The 16,398-nt window shown below is 45.0% G+C and overlaps 1 protein-coding gene across 2 annotated transcripts; it reads right to left on the bottom strand.

The window, feature by feature from the left end:
• Nucleotides 1-218: 218 nt before the first annotated feature.
• On the bottom strand, nucleotides 219-4,467 carry diras1a (DIRAS family, GTP-binding RAS-like 1a). Of its 2 annotated transcripts, none has more exons than XM_084548859.1 (4): nucleotides 4,442-4,467; nucleotides 1,820-1,996; nucleotides 1,562-1,732; nucleotides 219-1,312 (listed from the first exon to the last, which is right to left on the bottom strand). In XM_084548859.1, exons 2-4 carry the CDS (start codon nucleotides 1,955-1,957, stop codon nucleotides 1,022-1,024), a joined length of 600 nt encoding a protein of 199 aa, XP_084404985.1. In that variant the 5' UTR covers nucleotides 1,958-1,996; nucleotides 4,442-4,467; the 3' UTR covers nucleotides 219-1,021. The 2 variants fall into 2 exon arrangements, with proteins under 2 accessions (XP_084404985.1, XP_084404984.1); XM_084548858.1 differs by lacking the exon at nucleotides 4,442-4,467 and adding an exon at nucleotides 4,290-4,416.
• Between the last annotated feature and the right edge of the window lie 11,931 nt (nucleotides 4,468-16,398).

The following is a 16,398-nucleotide window of genomic DNA, read 5'->3' as shown; positions in this document are numbered from 1 at the left end:
CTGTTCAACAGCATTGTTCAAATTCATCAAATATGAAGCTGCAGAGAGAGACGCCTGCACCAGGGTCCTATAACAATCTGACCGATTTAAGGAAGACGTGTTTTAATTAAATGAATTTAAACATATTTCAGATCTGATGGTTTTATTCTTGTTATTAAAGTAAATGCTAATGATCCTGATCAGTCTGAAGCAAAGCTCTGGGATCAATAAAAACATCATTGTCTTCAATCAACACGAAGCACTCACTGCCTCCGTTTTATTAAAACTGCATTTACAAACTAAATTTAACCCAAAAGGATCATTTAAATCCCACAACATGAAGATGGAGCTAAGCTAACAGTTTCCCCCTGCTTCCTGTCTTTGTGCTAAGCTAGGCTAATTACGTCCCGCATCCTCTTCTGTCCAGCACACAGTCCATCATGGTGGACGACTCCAGAGTGACACCTTCCTGCTGCTGTTTAAAGAGTTCACCTGGAGGATAGTTCACCTGGAGGATAGTTCACCTGGAGGATAGTTCACCTGGACGTAGGCGTTGCTCTGACGACGGCAGGAAGCTGAAAACATCCCGTCGATGACAGACCTCGATATCTAAATCAGCCTCGTCTGGTTCATGGCTAAAATATTAGCACGCTAACATGTTTGCTGTGCTGTTCTGTTAGATTAGCTTGGATGAATTAGCATGCTAGCGTGCCAGTCGTGCAGGGTTGTGGCTGCTGCCTCAGCCGGTGAGCAGAGGGAGGAGGTGATCATGAACCACGGCTGCACAGAACTACGAGAATCTGATCAAAGCAAACTGACAACAAACAGAAAGTGAAGAAGGAGCCGAGTGATTTCTGTGACGTGTTTTTAGTTCTTTGGGAGCGTCAAACATTTTATGAACGTTTCAGAGCAGCAGTCTGGACCAGTCGCTCTGGTCCTGTTGTTCATCTGGGCTCCAGAGTTCAGACAGACGGAGGACGACACCACCGAAGAAGAAGAGCTGCCCTCTGTGGCTTCCTGTTCGGCGAGTCCTCCGCTCGCTCTACATGATGCTGCACTTCCCCTTCAGCTTATCGGCTCGTTTCTGTTTCCCCGAGCGTTTCCCATCGATGCTCAGGCTCATGTCCCTCTTCTTCTCCAGGGCCAGCAGCTCCTGGAACAGCTCCTTCACGTTGGAGTTCGTCTTGGCTGACGTCTCCATGAAGGCGCACTTCCAGGCGGCGGCCTGGGCCTCGCCCTCCTTTGCCTCCACCTCGCGCTGGGCCGTCTCGTCGCTTTTGTTGCCCACGAGCATGATGGGAATGGACTCCATGCTGCCTTTGATGGCCACAACCTGCAAGGACACCATTAATGACTTTATTTAGCTCCATATAATATTAAATATGTAGACCACTGATCAGCAGTTACCACAAACATTAAGTTACAAGGAGGTCTCAGCAGATACTGGACACAAGGAGGACATGATATGTAATATTGGCTCACTTTACTCTAATGTTTCTGGGTTCTCTTTATCTACTTCCAGGTTCTGTATGATCTGATGGTGACAGAACATGTTTCAGGTTGATGTGGTTGTTTTTCAGACCTGCTGGTAGATGGGCTTCAGCTCCTCCAGTGATTGGCGGCTGGTGATGGAGTAGACCAGGATGAAGGCGTGGCCTTTGGAGATGGACAGGCGCTGCATGGCGGGAAACTGGTGACTTCCTGTTGTGTCTGTGATCTGCAGCGTGCAGACGCTCTTATCACAGCTGATCACCTGCAGGGAGGACGGACAGTCATTCATGAGACTACAGGACGCTGTGGTGCGTTTGAGGTCAGATGTGTGCGACTGACGTTGTCCCACCTGTCTGTAGGTGTCCTCCACCGTGGGGATGTACGTGTCTCTGAAGGTGCCTTTCACAAAGCGAAGCACCAGCGAGCTCTTCCCCACCCCGCCGGCTCCAAACACCACCACCCGGTAGTCGTTGCTCTGCTCAGGCATTCTGGGAGATGGAGTCCAGATGCTGCTGTAGGATGGACGCTGAGGACGAGAGGACAGACGGGGAGATTTAAAACGTCCACCTGGAAATAACTTTTACATCAAATGATTCACAAGAAGAAGAAGAAAGAAAACCATCGTTTATTTCCACCTTAAATTAACTCTGTGGTTAGTTCACGGTCTGTTAGAACAGTCAGATATTTGGGTGTCTTATTCTACAAGTCAAGGCCTCAGGTAGTTTCCCAGCATGCCGAGCTGCAGCCCCTCTTCACTGACACTAACGAGCATTAATTAAAGCCTTGTGTGATTTTACACTGAGCTCATCGTTATTTATTTTGTCTCATATTTTTATTTCTAGTTGTTATGCAGGTGAAATAAGCTAACACACAGTTAGCTAGGTGAGCTAGCTGTTAGCTAGGTGAGCTAGCTGTTAGCTGGGGAAGTCTTAGCTAAGTCTCACTGAGTGGTTATGATTCAAGTCTAACAGGAAGTGGTACCAGTGACAAGGAAGTCATGTGATTCCTGTCAGACTGCGTTTCCCAGCAGTCAGTGGGGCGTGAAGAGGCTGGAATGTGATTGGCTTTAGATTGTAGAACAGGTCTGAGTGGAGCTGCTGGAGTTTCCTCCTTATCTCCTCAGACCAGCGACCAATCAGACGCTCGTTAACCGGTCCGAACACACACCTGTCCCCCGATAGCATCCGTTTTATTTCTGGGCGTTGCCATGGCAGCGTCTCAGCGTACTCTGTGTGTGTGTGTGAGAGCTGTCCGGTCGCCGTGGTGACGGGGCTCAGGAGGAGACAGACGGCAGAGATTTATACTCTGAGGGGGAAACATGTCATCAGCAGCAGCAGGGCCGTCGTCATGGTTACCCTCCTGCCCACATCATCTGACATCACTTCCTGTGTGGAGGCGGGCGGCGGGAAAACACCAGGACGGCCAAGAGCCTGACGTAGGGCCAACGATTAATGACTCATTATCATTAACGACTCTGCGGGTCAGCCATAACATTATGACCACTAACACTGACTATCTGGTTCTATCTGGTTCTATCTGGTTCTATCAGGAGTTGATGTTAGAAGCAGGAGAAATGTTCAAGCTGAATGATTAGACTAGGTCAGAACATCTCCATGATCCTGGTCTGTAGAGGTCAGAACCGATCAGGTCCAAAGAAAGAGGAGAACCAGACTCAAATGTTTGCAGCTGAAAGTTGTTCTGGAGTCTCTCTGTTGGGAACTCAAAGATCTGACGGGCCAATCAGATCGTGTGGACGGGGGGGCTTAATGAAGTGATGGACAGAAGTCCCAGACGTCCTGGCCCACCCCCCTGCATCGTGTCTGAGTCGCTGGGGTCATGACCTCAGGGGGAGCTGGATGTTTTCCTCCTTCATCAGGACGGTTTAGATTTAAACCCCAAGCTCCATGCTAACATGCTAACATTAGCACATTAAAGGCTGAAGTACATGTACTCGAGTACTGACATAGACACATGAAGAGCTGAGGAAGGAGACCACAGATGAGATGACAGCGAAGGCAACATCATCTAAACTAAACACACACTGGCCACTTCATTAGGTACAGCAGTGACTCTGGTGTTCAGCTTTAGTTTCTACTAACTGAGAGAGATGTTGATTCTACTGTGTTTTCATTGTGTAGATCTATTGAACTGTAGCTGGTTCTAAAATATGGATCATCTCCTCAAATCAATCCAGTTTAACTCCATCCTCCACAATCATCATCAGGTCAACCACCACCTTTCTGACGCTGCTTCTACATCAACTCAACGCTTTATACAGATTAGAAGGAACTCACTGGTGTACCTAATGAAGTGGCCAGGAAGTGTAATCTGATACCCAGACATGACAGTAACTGACACAGAGGTGAAGAATACTCCTCATACTTTAACTTCTACTTTTACTTTCACATTTTCAGACGTTAAATCAGCGTCTCTTGACTTTTAACTGAATTAAATCATTATTTGTGAAAAAATAATTCCAGTTATTTCTGATATGATGAACAATGATGAACAATAATGAACAATAACTGATGCTCAGTCACTCTCTTTAACTCATTATCTCCTCTCATCATGTTAATCAGTCTGACTCCTCGGGCACGCGCACGGCCGGGCCCATTGACATTACATGAACGTGCACACACACACACACACACACACACACACACACACACACCGACACACACACACACACAGACATAGAACCGGACCAGCACCGAGCCGGGGCCGGTGGGTTCAGACCCCGCTGCCCGGCTGTCGGTGCGTGTTCTCCGGGGTGAGCGCCGGCTCCGTGGCCGAGGAGGGTGTGATGTCTGCGGACTCACCGTCTTCCTTCCTCTCGGTCTGAGGCTGTGTCTGTGTCCGGGCTCGGTTCACTCCGGAGCGGCTCTGAGCATCCTGAAGCTCCGCTGTCTGACTCACAGCTCCACCACCACCACCACCACCACCATCATCATCATCATCATCATCATCAGACCTGCTGCTGATCAGCTCACATCAGTCCTCCTCCTCTTCCTCCTCCTCCTCCTCCTCCCTCTATCACCTCCTCCTCACAAACAAGGAACAAGACTTCCGCTGTCGTTTTGTCACTTGATTTCCAGAATAAAAGCCTCATGTCTGTAAACTCACTGACCTCCAGTTTACAATAAAACATCATTATTTATTTATTTTATTTCCATAAAATCTTAAAGACATGTTAAACAGTTAAACAAAATAAAACGGATTAAATCAAGTCTCATTAAAGTGACATTTGAAGTGTACTGGTAATATATATACAGAATAATAAGAAGAAGAAGAATAATAAATCTCAGGCAATAAAATCAGGCTTTGACGCTTTTAATTTGAAGGCTGCCCCAACCGGAAGTCTTATTTTCAGCATCCTCCTCCTCCAAAGTAAAAATAAATTCTTCGTCCACACCTTCAGCTCCATCAGCGTCACCCGGAGACGTCAGCAGCAGACAAAATAGAAACACAATAGAAACACAATAGAAACTCAGAAATGATAAAACTTCGCTGGTCACGTGACCAGAGCAGAGGTTATTTATTTATTTAGTTGATTCAAAGAAAATCAACTCGTTCATCACATATTTATTCCGTTTGATTAGAAATTAAAATAAATGTACTAATTATAATCTTTAAATGTTTAGTTTTACACGCAGTATTTAATATAGTTATATATTTTATATTATAAAATAAACTAAACAAATATATAGACAATGTACAATTAGTTACAAGTAGAAGAAATATTGTCATATGAACAGATTTTAAAATAAATAAAGAACAAATTAAATAATGAATAATTAGCCCTAACCATATTTAAAAACTATTGACACATATGTACTTTTAAAATAAGATAAATATGGATTTAACATAAACTTTAAACTATATTTACGATATGTATTTATTATTTAAAAAATATGTAATGCATGCAATGTCTTATTTAAAGTCATATTATTATTATTATTATATTTTTGAGGAGGAATATTTTTTAAATGTCATCAACATTTCTCAGTGATTTATATTTCTCTCACAGCTAAAGTTATGACGTAACACTGATCAATTACTGATTGATTGAGGTCACGTGGTCCAGGAGGAGCAGACTCTTCTTCTCTGGTCCAGAGTGAACGTTAACACACACTGGGCAGCCAGGTGAGCCCGCTCCCCTTCTCTGAGGAGTATCTTTAATGTGGAGAGGTCAAGGAGCTCTCTCTCTCTCTCTCTCTCTCTCTCTCTCTCTCTCTCTCTCTCTCTCTCTCTCTCCCTCTCTCTCAAATTCAAATTCAATTCAATTCAATTCAAAATGGGCTTTATTGGCATGAAAGTTTCTTAAAAAAACAATATTGCCAAAGCAGAGCATTAAAGTACAATACAATAAATCAAAGATATATACATTATGAACATTCTATTAGTTATATACAGTGTGTGTGTGTGTGTGTGTGTGTGTGCCTCGATCACTCACTGTCCCTCAGGGTGTGGCATGTTAACACATACTGGGCAGCAAGGTGTGCCCGCTCTCCTTCTCCGAGGAGTATTTTTAATTTGGAGAGGTCGTCCAGCTCTTTGAAACCTGGAACCAAAGAGCTGAACTTGTTCCAATAAATTTCTCTAGTGTCATTTAATTTTGTACATTGTAGGAGAAAGTGCATCTCCGTCTCAACCTCACCTGTCCAACAGTGACCACATTTTCTGTTTTCTTTTGGTTGCCATGATTTTTTGTGTCTTCCTGTTTGGATTGCCAGTTTGTGGTCACTGAGCCTGTACTTGGTTAGGATCTGTCTCTGCTTTCTATCTCTGACAGTAGAGAGATATTCTGCTAATTCATAATCTCTTTTAAGGGCAAGATAACATTCCAATCTACTTTGGCTTTTAGTTGTTTCTTCCCAATGGTCCAGATAGCTTTCTTTACATTGTGCTATAATTTGCTTTACCCTGATTACTTTTTGTAGAGCAGTGTTGTTGTGAGGCTGGTCAGACTGTGTCTGAGAGGGGGCAGTTAGCCTCAGTACCAACTGACATAGGGGACTCTTCTCTGGGCTCAGCTCTTGGGTTTGGAGGGCTTTGGAGTGGAGGGTGTCTCTGGGGCTGGATTTCAGGTGGTTAAAGAAGTTGAGCGTTCTCTTCTGAATGTTGATTATCAGTGGGTATCTGCCTAATTCTGCTCTACATGCATTTGTTGGTGTGTTTCTGTGTACGTGTAAAATGTATCTGCAGAATTCTGCATGTAGAGATTCTGTTGGATGTTTGTCCCAACGGATAAAGCTCTGATGACTGAGTGGACCCCATACTTCACTACCGTACAGTGCAATGGGCTGGATGACACTATCAAATATTTTAAGCCAGATTTTTATTGGAATATGGACATTATAAAATTTTCTCTTAATTGCATATAGAGCTCTTCGAGCTTTTTCTTTTAGTGCATTCACTGCCATGTTGAAACTCCCTGATGCTGTTATGGTTATACCAAGGTAGGTATAACTCATGCTGTGTTCAATGACATGATTATTGATGGTAAATTGGTGTTTGTTCTCATGACACCTGGGGCGTTTTTGAAAAATCATGACATTTGTTTTCTTCATGTTTACTGCCAGGGCCCAGTTCTGACAGTACTTTTCTACTACGTCCAGCTGTAGCTGTAGTCCTTGTTCAGTAGGAGACAGTAGAACAAGGTCATCAGCATAGAACAGAGACTTCACCTCTCTATCTAGGAGGGAGAGGCCCGGAGCAGCACATTTATCCAACTCAACAGCCAGTTCATTTATATACAGATTAAATAACGTCGGACTTAGGTTGCAACCCTGCCGAACACCTCTTCTCTGGGGGAAGAAATCAGTTAATTTGTCTCCAATTTTAACAGCACACATGTTTTCCGAATACATTGATTTAACCAGATCATACATTTTGCCACCTATGCCACATTTTAAAAGTCTGTAATAGAGCCCTTCATGCCAAATAGAGTCGAAAGCTTTCTTGAAATCAATGAAGCAGGCGAATATTTTTCCATTCTTAGTTTGTTGTACATGTTTGTTGATTAAAGTGTGAAGGGTATATACATGGTCGGTGGTGCGGTGTTTTGGGAGGAAGCCAATCTGACTTTTACTTAAGACTGACTGTTCCTCAAGGAAATCTAGTATTCTTGTATTAAGAATACTACAGAATAGTTTACCCAGACAGCTGCTGACACAGATGCCACGGTAGTTATTAGGGTCTGATTTGTCCCCACTCTTATGAATGGGGGAAATGAGCCCTTTGCACCAGATGTTGGGGAAACATCCTGCCTGTAGTATAAGGTTGAACAAATGTAACACTGCACCCTGCATTTCTGGGCTGCTGCTTTTGAGCATTTCGTTTCTAATGCTGTCTGGACCACAAGCTTTCCTTGGCTTCAGACATTTTGTCTGTCTGGTTATTTCTTCCCAAGTCATTTCGAAATCAAGGGGGTTTTGGTTGTCTTTAATTGTTTCTTCTAATTTTTGGAGTTTTTCTTTCATAATACACTGATCTGAATTGATTTGATTGATTGGTATGTCTTTGTATAAATTTTCAAAATGCGATCTCCAGATGTCACCGTTTTGGATGGGTAATGTCTGCTGTTGCTTTGTGTTGAACTTGTTCCACATATCCCAGAATTGATTTTGGTTAATGGCATTCTCAATATCTTCAAGTTTCAATTGGGTATAATTTTGTTTTTTGATCCTAATTGTGTGTTTATATGTGTTTAAAATGTCATTGTATCGAATGCGCAGGGCTGGGTTGTTCGGTTGGCGATGTTTCTCATTTGCTATTTTTCTCAGCTCTTTTCTGATTTCTTTGCATTCCTGATCAAACCATTTGTCGGTATTTTGCCTTTTAACAGGTCTCCGTCTTTGCTTTATGAGGTCAGCCCTAATAGCTGCCTTATGAAATATCATATTGATATCATCAGTGGCCTTGTTTACCCCATCTCTGGTAGGGACATATTGATTTTGAGTATATGTTGATATGTAGTTCATCAGATCAGGGGAGTTTAAAGCCTTGGTGAATTTGTCTCCACTGTCTGGGGCCCATCTGTAAGAAGGATTTAATTTATACAGCTTACTGGGCTTCCTTTTTGTGTCACTAATTTGACCTGACAATTTAAAGAACACATTAATTTGGTTGTGGTCTGAAAGGGGGGATTGCTGTCTGACAGTGAATGCACTGATAGTTGAGGGGTCCATGTCAGTGATTGCGTAGTCTACAACACTAGACCCAAGAGCTGAGGAGTATGTGAACCTCCCCAAAGAGTCCCCTCTGAACCTACCGTTAACTATGTACAGGCCTAAGGCCCGACAGAGATGCACTATCTCCCTGCCACTTTGATTCAATATTGAGTCACGGTTATTCCGACGGGTGATGTTTGGTGTGGTAAACAGGGGGGCCTTCTCTCTCTCTCTCTCTCTCTCTCTCTCTCTATCTCAATTCAAATTCAAATTCAAAATTCAAAATGGGCTTTATTGGCATGAAAGTTTCTTAAAAAAACAATATTGCCAAAGCAGAGCATTAAAGTACAATACAATAAATCAAAGATATATACATTATGAACATTCTATTAGTTATATGCTCTCTTGTCTCCCTCTGGCGGTAGAAACAGGAAACTGTTGATCTTTATTTCCACAATAAACATTATGTAGATCCAGGATCATTTATCTCACACACACACACACACACACACACACACACACACACACACACACACACACACACACACACATATATATATATAAATATTAATATATTCACTGACTATGACGCAGGACATAGACTGACTCCCAGGACGTAGACCGATCCTAACCACTGAAAAACGATGCAGGAGATAGACTGATCCCAACGACTATCAATCAATGCCACCCCTCCCCCATTGCTCTCTCTCTCTCTCTCTCTCTCTCTCTCTCTCTCTCTCTCAGAGACACACCCTCCCTCCCTCCCCTCTCTCCTCCAACCTCCTCCTCCTCCTCTCTCCATCCCTCTCTCTCTCCTTCACTCGTCTCTCAGTCGTGAGCTGAGATCACATCTCTCCTTCTTTTGTCTTTTATTTTTCTATCATCGCTGTTTTCGGTTCAACGCCTCCCCTCGGCTGGGTTCGGTTCGGTTCGGCTGTGTTCGGCTGTGTTCGGCTGGGTTCGTCGCTGATTGTCGCAGATTGTCGCAGATGATTCAGGAGGAGGAGGCTGATGGATCCAGACTCTAGACGCTGCAGCGCAGATTCCAGGTTCAGAGATTTTAATGTTTTCATCCGTTCATCCGTGTGTGTGTGTGTGTGTGTGTGTGTGTGTGTGTGTGTGTGTGTGTGTGTGTGTGTGTTAGTGTGTGTGCTGATAAAGGTCAAATAGTGACGATGAGCTCAATATATTTTTTTAGTGGTTGATGATTTTGGGCCTTGAACGTCTCACGGCTGTGCTGCGTTCACTGGTTTCACTGGTTCATTGTTCAGATCCATCAGTGATGGAGCTGGGATCTGCTGCTGTGTGGTGGTGCGTTCACAGACACTCTGTAATAAATGAAGTGATGGCTGCAGGTCGCCTCGGTGCTGATCAGGACCCTGGTCACCTTCTGAACACGAGTCTGTGTTTGTGTCTGTTGGTGAACAGCTGATTGTTTGGATCTTTGTTGGAAAATAACCAGAAATAAAGAAGTAAAGCTGGTCTGGGTTCTAGTCTGGATCAGACTGGTTTAGAGGCTGGAGGTGGAGGTGGAGGGGGAGGCAGAGGTGGAGGGCGTGGCCGACTCTCAGACTGAAGTTTGACCAGAAAGACGACTGGAGGAGACTTTAAAGATCTGCTGCTTCACGTCTCTGCAGCGAGAACGAAGGATTAGATCCAGGACGACAGAAAAAGACTGAAAACACAAAGACCCACAATCCTCTGCTCCACTCTGCTCTGCTGGGCGTCATTAGAAACTACAGAAGCTTCTCTTTCCATCAATACCTAGCATCACACAGCTGGACCTAACCAGCTAGCCTCAGCTAACTTTGTCATCATTTCTTCTTCTGTCTCAATATTTCATCAAATCTAGTTTTATTATCTTCTGTCCTTTAGAGTCTATCACATGATTCTACATCAGCTATGAACCACATGGTGACTGGACTGATAGAATCTGAGCCCTGTGTCTCAGTTTCATACATGATTCCCTATTATCATTCATGCTAATGGTGGTACTACAGATAATAAAGTTAGCTTAGCATTGATATGTAGCATGCCTTGGTGACTGGTTTCCCTGGGGAGTTCCATGTGTGAACAACATGGAGGAAATCTCCATCTTCTTCTGGATTGTATAATGTGTCATTTAGAATTGAAGAGTCCAGATCTGTTTGTCTCAGCTTTGATTAAACCAGGACCTGGACGACGTAGAACTTTACAGACCTTATTATGTTAGTTGTGCTCTTAGCTTAGCATGGAGGCAGGACTTCACAGTGAACGGTGTGGAGGATGTTTTCCTCTGAATCTTTCTGAAAACAAAGCGTACTTTAATCTTAAAGACGTTTTTTCTTTGACTGGTTGTCATGAAGACAATGAGTCTGAGAAAGGAAACACAGATTCAATATTTAGAACAGGAAGTCAGGAAGCTCCTCTCCTGTACAGTAGGTGGCGTAACGCAGGTGAAAATGAGTAGAAGAAGAATGCAGGAAGTGTTTTTAAAAACAGATTTATGACCGAAGCTTCAGTTTAACCTCCAGACATCGTCCACCTGCTGCAGGAAGTGACATTGATTGTCCTTTCAGAATAAAAGCCTCCACTGCAGACAGGTTGAATCTGTGGATCAGATCTAAAGTCAAGAACACGTTGTCGTCCACCGGTGGAACATGTTCTCTGAGGAAGAGCGATGGTCTGGTGAGGCTGTGGTTCCTGCAGCGTTTCATTCTGTAGATTTTGTTCCTGGATGAATCAGATCAGATGTTTTCAGGACCGGAGGCAGACGTTACGTAACCAACCACGTCTGACTGTTTGTCTGGATGACATCTGACCTTCGTCCTGGTTGTACCGTGAAGCTAATTCAACTGAGTTGATCGTCAATAATTGGTTTGTTTTGAAGCCAAGAGTTACAGAGCCACAGTAAATGACTCATCCTGTAACACAGACATTATACTGGTGTATTTGTTTATTCAGGAAAATGAGCCAATATTACATATCAGTTTAGGAAGAAATGTATAAATCTCTGAAGGAAGCTAGAACTCTGGGACCGGCTGATGAGGCGGCGGCTGCAGCTTTGATTGATCAGCTGAAACTGTCGGACACCAAACAAACAGCAGCGTATTATTCTGAGCTCATCTGCTGCAACAACAGAGAAAAGATGGAGGACCAGGTTTCTGTGTCCTCATCGTCTCCACTCGTCCTCAGGATGAAGACGATTCATTTCATTTGTCTTTGAGCTGGTTCGTCCTTTCACCTGATGAAACTCAAACTGGAATCAAACGCCATGAGCATAAAGATTCACTTTCTGTCCTGACATTGACTCGTTTTGACTGAATGAATCTACAACTTGTATTTAACCATGAAATAGTTCAGCGAGGTGCTAAACCTCTGTGGTTTCTAGTCTCTACTGGACGTCCCAGGCTCTGGTTGCCACGGTAACCCTCATATAAATAGGTCTAGTTCTTCTTCTTCCAAGCCGCTAGCATCATGGTGGATCTGGGGGTAGGAACCAAAGTGGTGGACGGTGTTTCCTTCAGGGAAACATCTGGTGGGGGACTTTGTGTTTGAGTCACATGTCAATCAACTGAATCAGTGGCTCCCATTGGTCCAGATCAGTTCAACTTGGTACCGCCCACTTCACTTTTTCCTCCTTATTTGTTTGGCGTTAGCATGCTCTGTCTCTAGCTAGCTAGCTTAGTGTTTGTGTTGTTATGTTTGTTGCTCTTGCTGACGTTTCTGTCGTCAACATGTGATTGTGTTGCTTCAGTTTCTAATCAGATAAAGTCTGATTAAAGACGAGTTCTGATTGGTTGAAGTCACGGTTGCAGCTTTGAAGGTTTGAACGTGCTTCAAACTTCAAAGAGTAAAAGCTATCATCATGATGGCTCTGGTGGTAGTGTTAGCCTAAACCAGCTAACGTTAGCCTAAACAGTGTTAGCCTAAACCAGTTAACCTAAACATGAACCAGTTAAACTAACCTAACCAAGCCAACATTAGCCTAAGTTAGCTAATATTAGCTTGTGTAACATTGTGTAAACATTCCCCAGAGAGAAACGAGCTTCCTGCTCTCCTTCGTTAAACCAGGAACCTTCAGCTTCCAGGGAACATTCCTTTAAATAACTCTTTATTTTTATTTTTCCAGCCTTGGAATCAAACGCTCTGTCGCTCTGGTCCAGATTTAAAATGTGACTCTATCTATGAAGTCGTGTTCACTTCAATTCTAAACATGTTTCTGAACAAAGAGAACATCGAACATCCTCCCATCCTCCATCTCTCTCTGCCCCCTGAGACTGTCTGGTTACCGCGGCAACCGCATCCTCCAGGCAAGGATGAGCAGAGATGAGGAGGAGAAAATGGCGTCTGTGTCGTCTCAGAGCGCTGACGGAGCTTTAGACTGAAAGGAGCCGATAAAAGCACTTCCTGTTTGGAGGCGGAGGTTTTTACAGCGTTGCTCTTAAATGTGTCGCAGCAGGAAAAGACCAGAGGGACGAGCAGGCTGGAGGTGAACGTGTGAATGAGGTCAGGCTGTAATTCATTCATTCATTCAGTCATCGTGTGTTGTTCAGATCGTCCTGTCATGTCAGCAGATTTATCTTTATCTCTCTTTTCTTTCATCCTTCCTTTAGTTTTCTCTTTTTTTCCATCCTCTCTATTTCATCCTCTCTCTCTCCCTCTCTCTCTCTCTCTCTCTCTCTCTCTCTCTCTTCCTGTTTCATCTCATCACGCCGTCGTCTCATATTAGGGTCACACACATTGGATCTCTTGTTTCCATAGCAACAGCTCTGTTAACGGGCCCCTTTAGCGCTCGTTAAGTCTGGCCCGTCCTCCGGGAGCTGCCTGCACGTTCTCCCTCTTACCCAGCATGCTTTGCGGCGACTGCGGCAGTCTCTGCTCCGTGTTTGTGTGTCAAACGACAAAGGAGGCAGAGAGAGAGCCATCACTTCATGTAAATGTGTCACCATGGCGACGAGGGGGGGGGGAGTGGCGCGTTACCACGGTAACGGAGAACATCAATACACCCCGAGTTTCTTTGAAGGGAGACAAACACACAGCTGAGGTCTGAGTCCCAGAGCCTCAGAGAGACACTGAGGACGGTGTGGAGGCGCCGTCCTCTGTGTCTCTCTGAGTCCCAGAGCCTCAGAGAGACACTGAGGACGGCGTCCCAGAGCCTCAGAGAGACACAGAGGACGGTGTGGAGGCGCCGTCCTCTGTGTCTCTCTGAGTCCCAGAGCCTCAGAGAGACACAGAGGACGGCGTCCCAGAGCCTCAGAGAGACACAGAGGACGGTGTGGAGGCGCCGTCCTCTGTGTCTCTCTGAGTCCCAGAGCCTCAGAGAGACACAGAGGACGGCGTCCCAGAGCCTCAGAGAGACACTGAGGACGGTGTGGAGGCGCCGTCCTCTGTGTCTCTCTGAGTCCCAGAGCCTCAGAGAGACACAGAGGACGGCGTCCCAGAGCCTCAGAGAGACACAGAGGACGGTGTGGAGGCGCCGTCCTCTGTGTCTCTCTGAGTCCCAGAGCCTCAGAGAGACACAGAGGACGGCGTCCCAGAGCCTCAGAGAGACACTGAGGACGGTGTGGAGGCGCCGTCCTCTGTGTCTCTCTGAGTCCCAGAGCCTCAGAGAGACACAGAGGACGGCGTCCCAGAGCCTCAGAGAGACACAGAGGACGGTGTGGAGGCGCCGTCCTCTGTGTCTCTCTGAGTCCCAGAGCCTCAGAGAGACACAGAGGACGGCGTCCCAGAGCCTCAGAGAGACACTGAGGACGGTGTGGAGGCGCCGTCTACTGATCACATGACAGTGGCAGTCTCTACAGGCAGGAAGAGACTTTATTAGTTTATTAGAAGACTTGACTAATGATCCAGCCTGACTCTGAACCTCCTGTCAGCAGACCGCTGCTGATTGGCTGATCCCAGCTGATGCTCTGCTACGTTTCCTCCTAATGACATATGTGAAGATGAAGACGTTAACTTTTATCTGCTGTTGATGACAGAGCTCAGACGGTTTAATTCTCTGTCTGATTTAATTATTGATCAGCTAAAGGATGCTAACACTTAGCACTGAGAGCAGATACATGCTAGCTGGTAGCATGTGTCTGTGTTTAATGTTGCTGCAGGTTTATCTTTAACTCTTTAACATCATGGGAAACTGAGTGAAACTGAGACTGAGAGAAAGTACATGGACGCACGGTGACGAGAGAGATCAAGGATGAGCTGCAAATAAAACAGACGAGCACAGAAATGTTTCCAGGTGAAGAATAAAGTTTAGAATCATATTAAAGCGTCAGTCTGCGTCAGTTAGTCAGCTGAGTTTTATCATTTGAACTGAAATCTATAAACAAAAGGTCTCTGTCCTTCTATCTGACCCAGAGAATAAATCCCTCTGCATCACCTGAATAGTCCTTCAACCAATCAGAGACTTTCATTTGGACTCTAAATTAACAGTCCATCACCACATTAAGCCCCGCCCACATGATCTGATTGGTCCAGCAGATGTTTCCTGGAGTAGAACCAGTTCCCAACAGAACACCCAGAGCTCTGACCTCCAGTTCTGTCTGGACCCTGGAAACATGATCAGCTGCTGCTCTCAAACAGACACAGGGACTCAGTTTCCCATGATTCCTTTGTTAGAGATGAACCTGCTGTCCTCCCTGCTCTACAGGAAGTGTCCTGATGATGATGATGATGATGATGATGATCCAGTATTGATCTGGATCAGGTCGGTTCAGGCCGGAGGCTGCATTGATTCCATCTGGTTCATTAACAGTCTGATGACCTGGTCTCTGGATTAGTTCAGTATTTGTAATGTGACCTCCTCGTCCTCGTCCTCGTCCCCGTCCCCGTCCTCGTCCTCGTCTCAGACCTGGACTCATTCTCTCTGCTCCTGGTTTTCCTTTGTGCTCCGACTCATCTGGAGCTGAAGTCAAAGAGACGTGTTCCTGGATCAGGTGGTTGAGGTTCTCTGCAGTCTGGTCTGTAACCTGAGAACACGTCTCCATCGCCCTCTTACCCACAATCCCCTGGGAGGAGGAGGAGGAGGAGGAGGGTGGGGGATGAAGGCAGCTCCTGGTAATGAATGCAGTGATGACATTTGCTGCTCTGACTCCAGATCTGCTGAGTCGATCAGAACCAGAGACTGACGACCTCCGTCTGACATTCACTCGTTCATCGCTTCATTCGCGGCTGGATCTCAGGAGACGTCGCGCTTCGATACGAACCTCAACGCGTTTAAAGATTTAATCTGGATTTTATTTTAGAGACAGAGCATGGAGCTGGTGTTAGATAACATATTATCTAAGTTTCTCCTCCGGCTGTTTCCAGCCTCTGATCAGCTGACCCTGACTCAGAGCTTCCTCTCGTTGCTTTGTTGTTTTTATTTCTGATGCAGTAGAACTCAGTAGAACTCAGTAGAACTGAGTAGAACCTGCAGGTATATTCATAGTTAATGCTCATCAGTTCACATCCACATTAATGTAGATCACTTCTAGTTCAGAACTCATCCTCAATCTGAACTTGTCCCTCAAACGTTTCTTCGCCCTTATCTTCTCATTAGTTGCTTCTTCTTCTTCTTCTTCTTCTTCTTCTTCTTCTTCTCCTCCTCCTCCTCCTGCTGCTTCTTCTTCTTCTTCTTCTTCTTTGGTGGTTTCAGTCAGTTTAGTGTCGACAGGTCGTATCACTGCCCCCTACAGGGTGGAGCCAGTTACTACCACCACCCTTCACCTGCTGCTGGTTCACCAGTCTGACCGAGGTCATGACATCAGAACACATTCATGTAAAACGCGTCAACGAG

The sequence above is a fragment of the Chelon labrosus genome (assembly GCF_963514085.1).
Source record: "Chelon labrosus genome assembly, chromosome: 7".
Classification (NCBI taxonomy): domain Eukaryota; kingdom Metazoa; phylum Chordata; class Actinopteri; order Mugiliformes; family Mugilidae; genus Chelon; species Chelon labrosus.
This window is presented reverse-complemented; position numbering and strand designations above follow the sequence as displayed.

What these genes read in the sequence shown, in the direction of transcription:
- diras1a (XM_084548859.1), bottom strand. Translation starts at nt 1,957, where the DNA reads ATGCCTGAGCAGAGCAACGACTACCGGGTGGTGGTGTTTGGAGCCGGC. An exon ending in TGGAGGACACCTACAGACAG is followed by an intron (nt 1,733 to 1,819) that starts GTGGGACAACGT and finishes TCCTCCCTGCAG; the next exon opens with GTGATCAGCTGTGATAAGAG. An exon ending in TGAAGCCCATCTACCAGCAG is followed by an intron (nt 1,313 to 1,561) that starts GTCTGAAAAACA and finishes GTGTCCTTGCAG; the next exon opens with GTTGTGGCCATCAAAGGCAG.